Genomic DNA, 15,835 nt, shown 5'->3' with positions numbered 1-15,835 from the left:
CATGAATTTGGTAGGGCCCCAGTGATAACATCACCCTCGTACATGTCCTGGATGAGTCTGATATAATCTTCAGGTATCTGTTTCATTCTCATATACCACCAGCTGACTTCTCTCGGAAGATTGACATAAGTCTTCTCAAGACTGATGAATACTACGTGTAGGGATTTTCTCTTTTCTCTATATTTTTCCACAATCTGTCTTAATGCACTGTTGACATGTCTGGCACAAATCCAAACTATCACTGAGCTTTACTCCTCTTCATAGTCTCTTATCAATAACATTCTCCCAGATCTTCATCATGTGGCTCATGCTGTATTATATATTATATGCTATAATTCATTGCAATCATTTGCATCTTTTCACTTACTCCAAATCTAATTTTTTTTTTTTTTTTTTTTTTTAGCAGAACTAGACACAGAAGTTTGGGTATTTTTTAGAGCTGGAATTATCTCAAGGTGCAAAATAGCCAATTTTCTGCTTCCCTCCTCTGCACACAATTTCTAAAACCTTTGGTGCCTTAAGTATCCATCTGAATCCCAGTGAAACGAACATGCAACACTGGAAGCTATTCCCCCCCCCCCCCACACACACACATTCATATTAATTCTTACAGTTGTTAAACATCAAGGATTGACCTCTGAACACTACAGCAGCAAAAAAGCCATTGTATTGTCAGAGATTGCTGGAGACATAGGGAAGACACTAATTTTACATGTATCCCATGGTTCAACAGTATCAGGCAGCCAAGATTTTTCTTTTTAAAAAACTATGCCTCCCGCTTCATTTCATATTAATGTAAGCGGTTAACTGTTTATGTAATCCAGGAAGAACTGCTAAATGTGTTTTGTTGTAATTGAAATGGAAGCTTCTCCAGTGCCCCAGCTCCTTCCTTCCCTTCCACTTATTTTCTTTTCAGATCCTGTAGACAACAAACACAACATGTCTGAAATAGCTAGGCAAACATCACACCTTGTGTTACCACAGAACCGTCTCACCTGTGTTAAGGTGCCCACAGCATTCACACTTCCCCCCAGCATCACATGGCTATGTATTTACACATACTGCTGGAAATCTCCTGCAAGTCTAATGAAAGGCTAGATAGCATAATAAAGTTTATGGAATATCTTGCTTGTTCATAATGGTAGGGCAATGGTGTTTTCAAATAAATCCAGCTTTGAAAAGTGCACAGAACCTAACCTTGAAAAGAGAAATGTAAACTTTTGTCCCTTTTCAAAGTTATCAGTTGCTCTAGCTTGGGTAACTGATTGAATTTTCCAAAGCTTTTAATAGAGTATATGGGTAGGTAGTCATGCTGAGGGGCAGGCACCTGGATGGGTTTATTAATATAGAAGAAAGCTTAATAGTTTCCATTTTAAATTATACAGTTTCTACATTGGATTTTAATCAGTCAACCACAGGATTAATTTTACTTTTTCTCAGTAAGTTAGTAATACTTGTCAAGTCTTTCTTGCAATTATGTTTGCACATGTAAACTGATAGTTAATAGTTAAACCATTCAACAATTGCTTCATAGAAAAAGCTTGAAACCTTTCACTCTACACCCTGAAAGCAAAGAATGGATTTCCTTCCCCACCATGCGCACACACACACAAAATACTACCAGAGAGGTAGACTGCTGCTCACCAAGTTGTCAGCAGGTGACCAAACTTTTCTTTCAGAAATGTCATTGAATCAATCAGGTGACTGCCAATGTGAGTGTCAATAATGATGGTAGTCGTATGAGGTGGACAGTGGATAGAGGGCTCAGACTAGCCATCACATGGTACTAAATTTCACTTAGCAACCTGCACCAGTGCAGTACTTCCCCATATAATTTATTTAGTACTTATGGGGAAAAAAATCCAGCTTTTGCAAGAAAAAAAGGTTAAAAAAAGAAAAGTAGAAGGAGACTGAAAGTTAAAAAAAGTTATTGAAATATGAAATTTTGAAATAATGAGAAAAGCGACTCTTCCAAAGAAACAGCACTTTGGGCTGGGAGATTTCCTGCCACACAAACAGAATGTGAACTACTAAATACAAGTAAGTCAGCAATCAGCTCAGAAACAAAAGGAAATGAAAGTTCCTATAGAAGATGAACTGGCATCTAATTTTAGTTTGAAGCAGTTGCTGAGATAAAATATCAGTATTATATTATTTAAGGTTTGGACTGAAATAAGAGAAATAAAACATGGTTATTTGGCTATGAGGGCAGTAATTCATTGGCTATATAAGAAATTGCTTCGTTTGGCCTTAGCTAAGGTCCAATAAGTAGGAACGACATCACTTGTTTGTAAGGGGTATAAAAAAGTAAACTCTGAAAGGGTCATTGCTAATACCTGTCTGATCAAGTTGGAGCCAACCAACGTGGGTCTAAGCACACCTAGGTATCTTGATCAAATGGTTATAAATGTTTTGTTACTGTTTGGATATGGTAAATTGCTTATTATTTAGGCTTTTTAGGCCTGTTTAGAGCAACTGCATGAATACCATTCAGCCTCTGGATTTAATAGAGGAATTTATGGCTAAATTAGAGTTGTGGTAATACCCTGGATAAATAATAATTTCAACAAGAATGAAGGGGCAAGAACAAACACTCCTAACCCGCAAGAATGAATCAAGGTGTTGCAGGAGAGCATGGGACAATTCCCATCTCTGAAGGAGGAGAACGGCAGTTTTACTGCTAATAGAAACCAGCTACTTGTGATGTGATCCTCCTTGTTCCCCTCTCCTATGAGTGTTGCTGCATGCATTGGAGATGGTCCCATATATATATATATATCCATCCTACCTGCGTGCAGTGGAGATGGTCCCTTTTATATTTCCCATTAACCACACGGGAAGGGACCACAGGTTCCTGTGTCTCTCCTAGCTCCAGGGATGAAGAATCCCCTGCTCTGATAGCACCTCCCCACCCCCAGCCCCACCCAGCCCTCCAGTATGGCCTTCCTCTGCCACTGCTAGCTGATATTCACAGGATGAGGGTGTAGGATGGATTAGAACATGGATTTCTGTCCTAGTAGCAATTTTCTTCAATCAGTGCTGGTCTTTGGGTATTGGGGATGCACAGTTCTGTCCCTTTCCATCCCTAGATTGTCTAAAGGGTCCACTGCTAGTTCTCCTCTGTAGATCTTAGCGGCTTGGCTGCCTCCTGCTGCTACTATGGTAGAAATAAAGGGTATGTCTACAATGCAGCCTAGGCCCAGGGCTCACACTCAAGCCTTACCCCTCTTCTGAGTAGACACAAATCACACTAACCCAGGGCTCAGACCCAGGGTCCCAGAACCCCACAAGGGACCCTACTGCTTTGCAATATAGACAGAGACTCACTGGGCTTGTCCTCTGGGAGTCTGACAACACTAAGTATTCCACAGTCCAACTTCCTTTGTCACCTACAGAGCCACTTTGGTGGGCTTACAAGTTTTCCCACACTGCACCATGAACAAAGGGCTAGAGCGGCCACATTTTGGAAGGGTGCAAGGAAGTGGGTGGTTAAACTTGGGCCTGCATAGAATCATGGAAGTGTAGGATTAGAAGGGACCTCAGTACGTCATCTTAACCAGTCTCCTGGAATCAGGGTAGGACTTAGTTATGAAGGAATAAGAATACATAGTGCAGTGTAGATGCTTGAGCTCCAGGGTGAGACCCAGGATTCAAGAAGTTCTAACCGGGGATTACAAATGAGTGCAGACGCTCAAGCCCTAGGTTAACAAACCCAGGGTCTGCTAACTCGAATTCTGCTAAGCCTGGGCTTACATTGCAGTGAGTGCTTTCTGCTCAGATGATATCAGCATGGGAAGGGCTTACTTTTGCTAGTGGAGAGGGTAACTCCTAATGGTTTTAAAATGCAACCTTTTTTACAAAGCCAGGGTCAAGCATAAAGCCACTCTCAGTAGCTTTAACTCTCACACAACTAGTGTACCATATAAACTTTCACTAACTATTGGAGAGAAAAAATGTTAGACTCGTGCCCTGGGAGACTACAACTTAAATGTCATTGCCAGAGGCCAGTCTCCATTTTCTACAAGGTGTACTCTGTTTGTTAAGACATTTTAGATACAAGTTCGTGAGTAATCTGGAATCTTAAATACCATTCACAATAGTACACATCTGATTTAGAAAATCATTCAACAAGTTTATATGGTTTAAAATGTGTTAAGTTAACCTTATTGTGAAAATAATTTATTGTTCATACTTCTCCTTCAAGAAGCAGCTTAGAGAGGCTTTGCACTGCACTGAATTACAGGTCTGTTCTCTACAAAACCCATTGTTTATATAAATGTTTGACAATACAATACTCAAAGTAGACCCAACAGCAGCTGTATTTGCACTGATTGAGCAGTCATTATGTCAGACAGTGGGGCATGTATCTGAACATTCAGTACTTCAAATACATGTGGGTGAGCACAGTGTATTTGCACAACCATACAAGCATATAAAAGGACTATTTACTCATTTGTACACCTGAATTTGTTGGCGTGTGCATCTACACCAAAATCCCAATTCTTGATTCCTTGTTCGAAAGTAGATGATCTGCCAATCTTGGGATGAATTTACATGGGAGGTTTGCTGTAGAACAAAGCCCTGTTCACACTACAACTAAACTGGCTAAAGCTAACTAGTGTTCAGCAGAGCCACATTCTAGCAAGACCGAAAAAATAGCTGACCTATGTAATGACACAAAGTTAACATTTTCTGCACCTAGTTATTTAAAATTTAGGAACAGAAATCTATCTTCTCTGTCAGTGCCATGTGCACTAGAAACTATACTTCTATTTCTATGGTTATCAAATATTAGGCTACCCTCAAGAAATCACAATGTAATTCATATTATTAAGGAAGAGATAATTATTTTTAAATACACAAAGAGCTTTACATGTCAGAGTTCTTCCTTCTCTATGTTCAATGAACAACAAAAGTACCTTAGAGCTGCCATTTACAACTGGCACTTTGGTCACATTTAATACACACACACAAAATCCATCTATGAGAGAACAGGGAGTGAAAATGCAGGATGTTCCAGTGACACTCCGGTGTACTGATTTAGCAGATAAGATATTACAACAGTTTTGAGACAATGCGTTACAGAATAGAGTATAAAACTTGTACAAACTTCTTGCTCATTTCCCTCTTTCAGAAACAGCTTTTTTCTACCATATTTAAGAATCATAAACCAGTGACGACATGGATGAAGATATTTACCAGAAACGAATCTGACTATTCACTGCCCAGAATGGCATGTTAAGTCTACGTTTGGTCTTTGCAGAAATTTATTCTGTTTAGTTTTTGAGTTTGCTATTCTTATTTCACTTCTACAAAATATATAGCAGTAATATTTGCTAATCCTAGATTTCCAACATTTCAGCATCATTTAGACAGTGGAGCGACACCTTACTTGTAGGAGGGTGTTTGTTTTTTTTTGTTATTTAAGTAGTTTTGAAAAAGCAGACAGGTCTCCTACAAGCTGTATTAAAAAGCCATGGTCTAATTTTTTGTACAACTTTAGTTTGCTCCCTTTCAACTACAATGCATATATCATAATAAAATATCTGAAAATAACATTTGGGAGCTTGCAGTACTAGCCAATATGTGCTGATGAATAGACATGTTGGCTTCATAGGAGTCAGAGATACCTCTTGTTAATGTAGACTATATTGTGTCAATATGGCTGAGAATCTCTGTCAGAACAGAGATGACAGGAACTTGGCAGGATGTAATATCAACAGTCCTCCACCATATTGACTTAGTAGTTCATCTCATAGCTACTATAAGATCTGCTTCCACGAAAAGAGGAACAATAAAGGACAGGTATTAATTCTCCATTTCCACTTTTTTATTACTAATAATAGCAGATTATTTTAAGTGAATTAGCTAGTTGAATTTACTAGTTATACTCTTCTTAGTACAATATAAATGTAAGTATGAAACACAAATAAACTACAAAAGGCAAAGGCAAACACTCAAAACTTAGGAAATGCCTGTGCAACTTTAATTCCAACCCCTTGTGCATATGCATTATGATGCAGTCTTTAATTACATGAACACATGCTACCTTTTCCACATGACATTTCTTAACTTTTGAGTGCTTAACTTTGCAACCTTAATATTCTTTTAATGTAAGTTTTTTGTATGTCATTTTTGAGGTTTTTAAAAAAGCAAACTGAAAAAACAAATTCCATCATGTGGCATCGTACTGACACGAACATGGGTCATGAGCAAAGTTGGAACCTTTAGTTTAATTGCGCAGACCTCTGACACTTGAGCTAATGAAGTATCTTCTCTAGACTAGAGGGGGATAAGAAATTTTGCCAGGGGGTTTCATCTGTCCCAATCCTGTCTCTTCCCCACTCCTTGTACAAGTCCAATTCTTCTTGCCTACCCAATCCCAGTCCCCACTGCTCAGGCTTCTCAGCCCAGTCCCAGTCTCCTCACCAGTCCAAGATCTCCCCCTCCCACTCCAACTCCTTGTCCCTAATCTTCCTACCCAGCCAGTCCCAGTTCCCCACTCCTGGCTCCTCATTTGATCGGTCTCTCCCCTCCCCACCCACTGGTTTCCACTCTTAGTCTCCCTCCCCACGCTCCTCAACCAATTTCAGTCCCCTCTGCAACCCAGCTCCTCACCAAACATATCTTCCCTCCTCTCATGCCTGTTCCACTCCACACTGGTTCCTAGTCCCAATCTTCTTGTCCAGTCGATCTCAGACTCCTCTCCTTTCCTGTCTCTCAATCCTAGTCTCTTTACCCAACTAGACTTAGCCACTCTACATCCCGCAGTATCCCAGCTCCTTGCCATATCTCAGTGTTCCCTGCCTCCAGTCTTCTGACTCCCGGCCCACCCTCCTGTTTCCCCTCACCAGCTCCCAGTCCTTTCCTGGCTCCCAATACCAGTCTCCTTGCACAACCACTCCTAAACTACCTTTCCCCACTGCTGCAGTGCACAATCCCTGCCTCTCCTCCCCTTGACTCGCAGTCTTCTTGCCCAACAAGCCCCAGTTTTTTCCTTACCTCCAATCCCTGTCTCACCAGACTCCTTTTTGTAATCTACTCCTTTCCATCCCCTCCACATTCTAATCAGATGGCTTCTTCTTCCAAGCTGCCTGAGCACTGACAGGAGTGTCATTGAGACCACAGGGGAGACATACTTTCTGCTGTCAGTTCCAGTGAATTATCTCCCCCCCACCCCACAGCAGCCATTACTGGTAAAGCCTGGTTTCACCCCTAGAGCCCTGGGCTGGAGGGAATATGCTCAGTCGCTGTGTGGGGATGGTGCAAGCGCAATATAGTCAGTTCTAGGAGCTGTGAGGGGATGAAGCATGCTCAATCACTCTGCTGGGATGGTGAATGCTCAGTCTGGTCAGCACTAGGAGATGTAAGAGGCGTGAGAACAAAAATCTTCAGAGATTTTAGTTGCTAAAAATCGATGAAGTCTCTATTGAGCATGTGCAAACTACAATTTTTCAAAGGCTTATAACTTGGCCAAATTTAGGTGGAATTTTCATAGGGGCAGCAAAAGCCGTTTCACAGAGGCATCCCTGACACAAAAGCCAGCCTCCCTGCCAAATTTCAAGTGCCAGGTCCAAAACATGGAAGTGATAGAGCATTTCAGAGAAAAGCTCTCAAATTTTTAACATGGGCAAAGCAACCTATCTTTTCCTCGCTTTATTCTCCGAAATGGCTAAATCATTTGGCTGAAATTTTCCAAAATAATTCAGTCTGAGGTAGACATCAAGCATGGAAAATTCCAGCTTGTTTAGGTTTGGCAAAGTGGTAAGCAACTGAAAAATATGGTGACAAGTATCAGGGGAGTTGGTTAAAAACAGACGGTGCTATCAGCCTCGCCTATAATTATAATCCACATATTTATAATTTACATTATTCACACTACTAAATGTAATCAATATCTGGAACTACAACACTCATTTACTATTCTTCTGAAAATCCACCCAAATTTGGGCAAGTTATAAGCCTTTGAAAAATGTTGTGGTTTGCATGCTCAATAGAGATATCATCAATTTTAGCAAATATTCAGTGTGATGTTAAACTACTTGAAGTTTCTTGTTGATTGTTTCTTTAGTTTTATATATCTTGAGGGATTGTGTTTGATGGACTCGGAAAATTAAACAAAATGTTTCTTTTTTTTTTTAATTAAAGTGTTTTGGTGTATTTCAGCACAACAACAAAAGCCCCTGCACCACTCAACATGAATAGAACATTGATCCCAATCTCTACAGCTAACCTCAAAACATTGATTGCAACAGACTTTGTAATATTTGTTCAGCATAGAGATGCAAAAAGAGACAATTTACACACAGGTCTCCCACATCACAGTGGAATTTCACCATTTCCAAGCCACTGGAGCAGGCCCTTAAGAAAGATTAGCGGGACCAATTTCCCAGTACAGCAGAACAGGTCGCTAGAGGTGTTCATTACTTTGACTGCTTCAACTCACCTCTACGGATGCGCTGTTTCTCTCCTGAAAGAATGCCGGGACTATCAATGATGCTGATGCTCTTCAGAACCTCATTAGGTAACTGAGCACACATGAACCTGGAGGGAAGGAGGAAAGAAGTTATTTACAGCAGCTCTAGTTCTTGGTTAGATTGCTTGTAGAAATCCCCTCTCTTGAGTGCATGTACCCTTAACAAAGGTGGACCTCTTTGTAAAGCAGCGAACACTGGGGTCACTGTACTGCCTACCACAAATGTTCAATCATGAGATTTTAAAAAATAATACTTTTGGTGTTCCTTTTTATTTGCCTTTGAGTTTCTGAAGGAACACTTCATTCACATTTTAAAGCTTTTTTTCTGCAGCAATCAGAGCCAGAAACTTTCATTTTACTAAAAATACCACGGATAATGAAACACTTGATAAAATCATGAGGGATGGCAACGATGGGTCACACACTTGCCATGGCAAGAAACCAAATGCCGGGTGCGAAGTTACTGCATAGATACAGCTATGGCCCCAGTTCCTTTCCATTTAGTAAAAATCCCAGACACACTCAAAATCTGAGGAAGGCATGTAGAAAGCTATAGAGACAGCAGATCTGTAATAAACTGTCAAATCAAGAGAGTAGTCCTGCTTAAACATACACACAGAACTCCAAAGACCAGCCTTACACAACACTGTGATACAAAGTGCTCAGGCAGGGTGCTTCTGACCTGGAAAAACATATCTGAAGGCCTTTAGGTACTATATCATCTGCAAGTTCGTAACAGGCTTCTATGTAAAATATGAGCCTCTTTGACACTTTTCAAGTGCTGATAAATCTCAATGGAAAAGCTATCCCTGTATGTCAATAGCAGCCTAGGAGACTTGCACAAGACTTGCCTTATCTAGATAGTAGCTCAGGGCCCTATCAACAACTGGAGAGTGAAGCCTATCCCCTTCTGGTAAAATGTGTAATATAGGGGAATAAAATACAGACAGGCTAATTGTTTCAAATGGAGGGGAAAAAAATCACCTTCAGAGCTCTGTTTATTTAGACAGAAATTTAGCAGGTGAGTAGGAACATCTTATCCTTATGGAACACTGTAAGGAGAATCAGCCAATAGGTCTTGGATCTCACTGACTCTCATGGCTGACATTAATGATATCAGTAATAGGGTCTTCAGAGACAGCACAGTGGCCATTCTCCCAAAATTTAAATGGTAATGCCCTCAACTTGGCAAGTAGTGCCCTCAACTTGGCAAGTCCCAAGACAGTGGTGCTTCTGATAGTAGATGTCTGAAGAAGGAAGATCTTCAAATAGATAAAGAAGCGGATATGCTCTGTATGTTCTGTACTGTACTGTGTGGAATTCATGCCTCCCTAACAAAACATACCGCAATCAAAGTCAAAATGTGTTAGTATAGTATGGTCCACGCAGCCAACTGCAGAAATTTCAACTCCAGATGGAGAATATGCTCCTGCTTCTAAGATAGAAGATCTGGAAGATCCAGGAGAATTGGAGGGACCCAGTTAGAAGCTATCAACAAAACTCAAGCCTTGTCTTATTTTCCAGGTGACCTCTGGAAGTAATGATATTGGAGAGAATGCACAGAGAAACTCCTTGCTTTTATCCATTAAAAGGCATTGCTCAGGAAACCAAACTCTGTTATACCTGTCTGTCATCCCTTCTGATTCAGAAAGACACAACCACCTTGACTTTCCAAAAGCACATGTTAAGTAAACAACATTATCTCAGTATCTCCTATAATTACTATAGAGAATACAAAGGAGTACTAAATATAGAAAATGCTGCAAACATCAAAGTAGCCTTATATATTTAAGTAAAGGTTTTGCAAGTTTACGTGCTGCTTTTGAAAGGTCAGTGAGACACTGCTATTAAAAAAAACTTTGTCCTTCACTTCCAACAGCAGAGATAATAAAGGAAACAATGCACCAAAAAGCACAAAACTGACTGGATTCTGAGGAAGAACACTAAACAGGCATCAATAATCAAGGAAATACAAAAATATAAACTATATAAAATATAAACATCAGATGCAAGATTTGAACCCTAGAAAATAAACTAGATGATCACGAGGACAAAAGGAGAGCAATGGGCAATATATACAAGGTGAAAACACCTTCTTTTATTAGAAATATTGTAGAGACTGAATTTTTTCTTAATCCACGTACTTTCACGCTATCTCATCTTTCTGTAGAAAGCCTGGCAGCTGTTTAGTATCAACTAGAAAATTCAGCATACATCTTATGAGAAAGAAGAACCTTTATTTCAGCTGAACAATGCTACAATGTTCAAATTTGTCCACAAGCCAAATTACATAAAAGCAGTGACAGGTTGTACAGGCCAAACAAGAGCTATAGTTAGACGTGGGGATAGCTCTGCAAATCACACAAGAAGCATTAATAGGGTACAGAAGAGGACAAGTTAGAAAAGGAGTGAAAAACAGGAGTACAAATTGAAGTTAGAAATGGCTGGCTGCAGTTTCTAGATTAGTCCATGACCTGAAGGCAAAGTGGAGCCAGGTTACAAAAATATTTCCACAAAGGGTAGGTCAGACTAATATTTCATATAAAAGTTTCAAACGGTAAATGCAACTATATCAGCATGATCATTTTAAACTGCTTTTTATGACAAGTTTTAAGAAAAAGCTATGCTATGCACCTGAAATGCAATAAATCCTAGTTCTGAGATAAGTTTCAAAGCACATTTGTCTCATACACACCTTGCTTTTGTACTTAACTGTTCAGGAGCAAACAGACATGCACTAAAAAACAGGTTTACAAAGTTGTTGTAAATACAGTGTTGCAGTGCCGTAAGTCCAATAATGAAAGTTTCCTCCCCATTAGCACCATACATAGGATTTTCATTCCACATTTTCCACATTTGAAATTAAATATACAAGTATAGAAACACAAGTACAAGCAGTGATATCAGATTATCACTGCAAGTGAGACGTCTTCATCAGAACGGAATAAACAAGAAACCTTGGGTATATTGCAGAAAAAATCTTGTAGATGGACTTGTATGTTTCCAGAACACTTGCCCACCCTCTCAAAAGACAATAAATCAAGAAGGAGCAAATAAGTGTCATGCTACAAAGATCAATTTACCAACATATACCATCTTCCATTTCATGCCATTCCTGATTTGAATGTATCTCCTTTGCGTACAAGTAGAGCAGTGGCCCTTAGCAAGAACGGACTCGGTGAAAACTGAAGCTGATGTACATTGGTCTGGAAATCAGAAGTGAACCAAATTTATAATTATTTTGGATTGCAACAATTTTAGAAAGTCTGCCTAAAAAGCAGTTGCAGTATCTGAAACTGAAAACTAAGTTTTACTTTACTGTCAGAAAGCTACATTCAATTTTATTGAATAATCCATATGTAAAACTATGCTGAGAACATCAAGGCTGCTCAAAGAAGCAATCAAAACTTGTTTTTTAAAAAAAGTAAATTAAGGTTGCACTTACATCCTTAACTCTGCCTTCTGGTGTACACTGTATGCATCACCACATAGCCTTTTGCCTACATAATCACATGCTATTTCTCAAATGCAAATTAATATCGTAAAATAATTTCTGTAACCTTGTAGCAATTTTCATTCTTGAGTACTTCATCAGCACCCAAGGGCATGCTAACTAGGGTTTTTTACAGAACAAAAAAGAGGTACTATCGCTGCACCTAGGAACTTATAATTTAGTTTTAGACATGTCAACTACTATCAAGAGCAACAAAAAGTAGGGAGGAATAAAAGTATAATAATAATAATGTGGCTGGTTAGGTTCACTACGTGCAACTCTTGGTGGTACCGCTTCTTTCTTGTTTGTTTGCTAACTTCTCCATTCTCTCAGTCACTATTTCCTCTCTTATGTTACATGTGACTGATGTGAGCTTTGTGGAACACAAGTCTTTAAGAGAGATCTCAATTCTTAAAAAAGGAGGGGTGGAACACTTTGCGATGTTATTGATACCAATATTATAAAATTGCAATTAATCAGACCAGATACACCGTGTAAGGTATCTGCAAAAATGTTACAGTTTACCAAGTATGATAATCTTGTTTATATGTTTGTATCACCTTTGCATTATCAGTTATAGATATGTAGCATATATCTGTATTTCCAAACTTGTGCTGTGTTTCTGGGTACACCCCCACACAGATTGGCATCGGCACTGCCTAGCCTGTTCAATGGTCCATCAAGGGTCATCAGAGGTACAATGAACCCAGGGAAAGGAGCCTGGGGATACACCTAATGAGTCAGCAAAACATATAGAGGCATGTCTATGGACAGAGAACTCTAAGGTTTTTCCATGACATGTGCTGTGAAACTTGTGTTTGGGACAAAGGAAGTACAAGCCACAAGGCAAAAGAATATAAAAGACTGCATCTTCTCCATTCTCTCTTCATTCCTGCTTCTTACTTCTGGAGTAACTTTTCTACAAACTGAAGTTCTGAACAAAGGACTGAATGACCCATCCAAGCTGTGGATGCATTCCAGAGGGACTTTCAAGCCAGTGACTCACCAATACTGCTAACAACCTGATACATGGACTTTGAAGTCTTTGCATGTATGTAAAATGCTTTACCATTTAAAAACTCTTTTTGTTCCTTCTTTTTTCGTTATAATAAACCTTTAGTTTTAGAGACTAAAAGATTGGCTGGCAGCATGGTATTTTGGATAACATCCAAACTACTACTGACCTGGCAATGTGGCTGGCCTTTGGGGTCAGAACATTTTGTATAAGTGAGCAGAGTTTTTAAATAACTTCTCACTTTACTGGACCTCTGCACCAATTGGGAGCCAGAGAACTGGAATGCAATAAAGGGGGCTGTGTGATTTCTTTTCTTCTGCTTCTTGATAACCAGTGTAAGGGATCAGGAGTATAGTTTGCAACTTCAGTGTTAAGCACCAGTTTTGGGAGAATCTGTTCTTTTTGCAGTCTGCACTGACATTGACATTTTCAGTGAGGGCTACCCCAGGCAATCCGGGTCACAAGGGGTCCTGGCGTATTGGGATTGGAAGGCTGTTCCAACCAAAGGGAGCAGCAGAGCAAGGCCCAAAAAGATAGAAATAGAAAAATAATAAAATGGGATGCCAAGACTGTCAATACCAGTAATGCAAAGGGGATGAGGGAAGGAAAATAAGTAACAAGATCTGAGATACAGGGAAGGTGGAAGTTACACAAGTCCTTGAATGCAAATTTAAGAAGTTTAAACTCGATAGTTTAAACTACGTGGCTCTGGGAAGGAGGATAAAGGAGTATGAGGCGCAAGTGGTGTTCTCGTCCATCCTCCCTGTGGAAGGAAAAGGCCAGGGCAGGGATCGTCGAATCGTGGAAGTCAATGAAAGGCTACGCAGGTGGTGTCGGAGAGAAGGCTTTGGATTCTTCAACCATGGGATGGTGTTCCAAGAAGGAGGAGTGCTAGGCAGAGACGGGCTCCATCTTACGAAGAGAGGGAAGAGCATCTTCGCGAGCAGGCTGGCTAACCTAGTGAGGAGGGCTTTAAACTAGGTTCACCGGGGGAAGGAGACCAAAGCCCTGAGGTAAGTGGGGAAGCGGGGTACCGGGAGGAAGCACGAGCAGGAGCGTGTGAGAGGGGAGGGCTCCTGCCTCATACTAAGAACAAGGGGCGATCAGCGGGTTATCTCAAGTGCCTATATACAAATGAATAAAGCCTGGGAAACAAGCAGGGAGAACTGGAGGTCCTGGCAAAGTCAGGGAATTATGATGTGATTGGAATAACGGAGACTTGGTGGGATAACTCGCATGACTGGAGTACTATCATGGATGGGTATAAACTGTTCAGAAAGGACAGGGAGGCCAGAAAAGGTGGGGGAGTTGCACTGTATGTTAGGGAGCAGTATGACTGCTCAGAGCTCAAGTATGAAACTGCAGAAAAACCTGAGTGTCTCTGGATTAAGTTTAGAAGCCTGAGCAACAAGGGTGATGTCGTGGTGGGGGTCTGCTATAGACCACCGGACCAGGGGGATGAGGTAGACGAGGCTTTCTTCCGGCAAGTCGCAGAAGCTACTAGATTGCACGCCCTGGTTCTCATGGGCGACTTTAATCACCCTGATATCTGCTGGGAGAGCAATGCAGCGGTGCACAGACAATCCAGGAAGTTTTTGGAAAGCGTAGGGGACAATTTCCTGGTGCAAGTGTTGGAAGAACCAACTAGGGGCAGAGCTCTTCTTGACCTGCTGCTCACAAACCGGGAAGAATTAGTAGGGGAAGCAAAAGTGGATGGGAACCTGGGAGGCAGTGACCATGAGATGGTCGAGTTCAGGATCCTGACACAAGGAAGAAAGGAAAGCAGCAGAATACGGACCCTGGACTTCAGAAAAGCAGACTTTGACTCCCTCAGGGAACTGATGGGCAAGATCCCCTGGGAGAATAACATGAAGGGGAAAGGAGTCCAGGGGAGCTGGCTGTATTTTAAAGAATCCTTATTGAGGTTACAGGGACAAACCATCCCGATGCATAGAAAGAATAGTAAATATGGCAGGCGACCAGCTTGGCTTAACAGTGAAATCCTTGCTGATCTTAAACACAAAAAAGAGGCTTACAAGAAGTGGAAGATTGGACAAATGACCAGGGATGAGTATATAAATATTGCTCGGGCATGTAGGAATGGAATCAGGAAGGCTAAATCACACCTGGAGTTGCAGCTAGCGAGGGATGTTAAGAGTAACAAGAAGGGTTTCTTCAGGTATGTTAGCAACAAGAAGAAATCCAAGGAAAGTGTGGGCCCCTTACTAAATGAGGGAGGCAACCTAGTGACAGAGGATGTGGAAAAAGCTAATGTACTCAATGCTTTTTTTGCCTCTGTCTTCACGAACAAGGTCAGCTCCCAGGGTACTGCACTGGGCAGCACAGCATGGGGAGGAGGTAGCCATCCCTCTGTGGAGAAAGAAGTGGTTCGGGACTATTTAGAAAAGCTGGACGTGCACAAGTCCATGGGGCCGGATGCGTTGCATCCGAGAGTGCTAAAGGAGTTGGCAGATGTGATTGCAGAGCCATTGGCCATTATCTTTGAAAACTCATGGCGACCGGGGGAAGTCCCGGAAGATTGGAAAAAACCTAATGTACTGCCCATCTTTAAAAAAGGGAAGAAGGAGGATCCTGGGAACTACAGGCCGGTCAGCCTCACCTCAGTCCCCGGAAAAATCATGGAGCAGGTCCTCAAAGAATCAATTCTGAAGCACTTAGAGGAAAGGAAAGTGATCAGGAACACTCAGCATGGATTCACCAAGGGCAAGTCATGCCTGACTAATCTAATTGCCTTCTATGATGAGATAACTGGTTCTGTGGATGAAGGGAAAGTGGACGTGTTATTCCTCGACTTTAGCAAAGCTTTTGACACGGTCTCCCACAGTATTCT

At 40.9% G+C, this 15,835-nt stretch overlaps 1 protein-coding gene across 2 annotated transcripts in view; it reads right to left on the bottom strand.

Moving 5' to 3' along the window:
* The window catches only part of EHD4 (EH domain containing 4), a 63,802-nt gene that overhangs the window by 27,889 nt on the left and 20,078 nt on the right, over positions 1-15,835 (bottom strand). For both annotated transcript variants that reach the window (XM_048855661.2, XM_075129687.1), the window contains exon 3: positions 8,447-8,544. In XM_048855661.2, the coding sequence (XP_048711618.1) occupies positions 8,447-8,544 (98 nt within the window). The remainder of the gene's footprint in view (positions 1-8,446; positions 8,545-15,835) is intronic.

Source organism: Caretta caretta, chromosome 6, assembly GCF_965140235.1.
Source record: "Caretta caretta isolate rCarCar2 chromosome 6, rCarCar1.hap1, whole genome shotgun sequence".
Taxonomy (NCBI): domain Eukaryota; kingdom Metazoa; phylum Chordata; order Testudines; family Cheloniidae; genus Caretta; species Caretta caretta.
The sequence above is the reverse complement of the archived record's forward strand: the minus strand, read 5'-3'. Positions and strand labels throughout refer to the sequence as shown.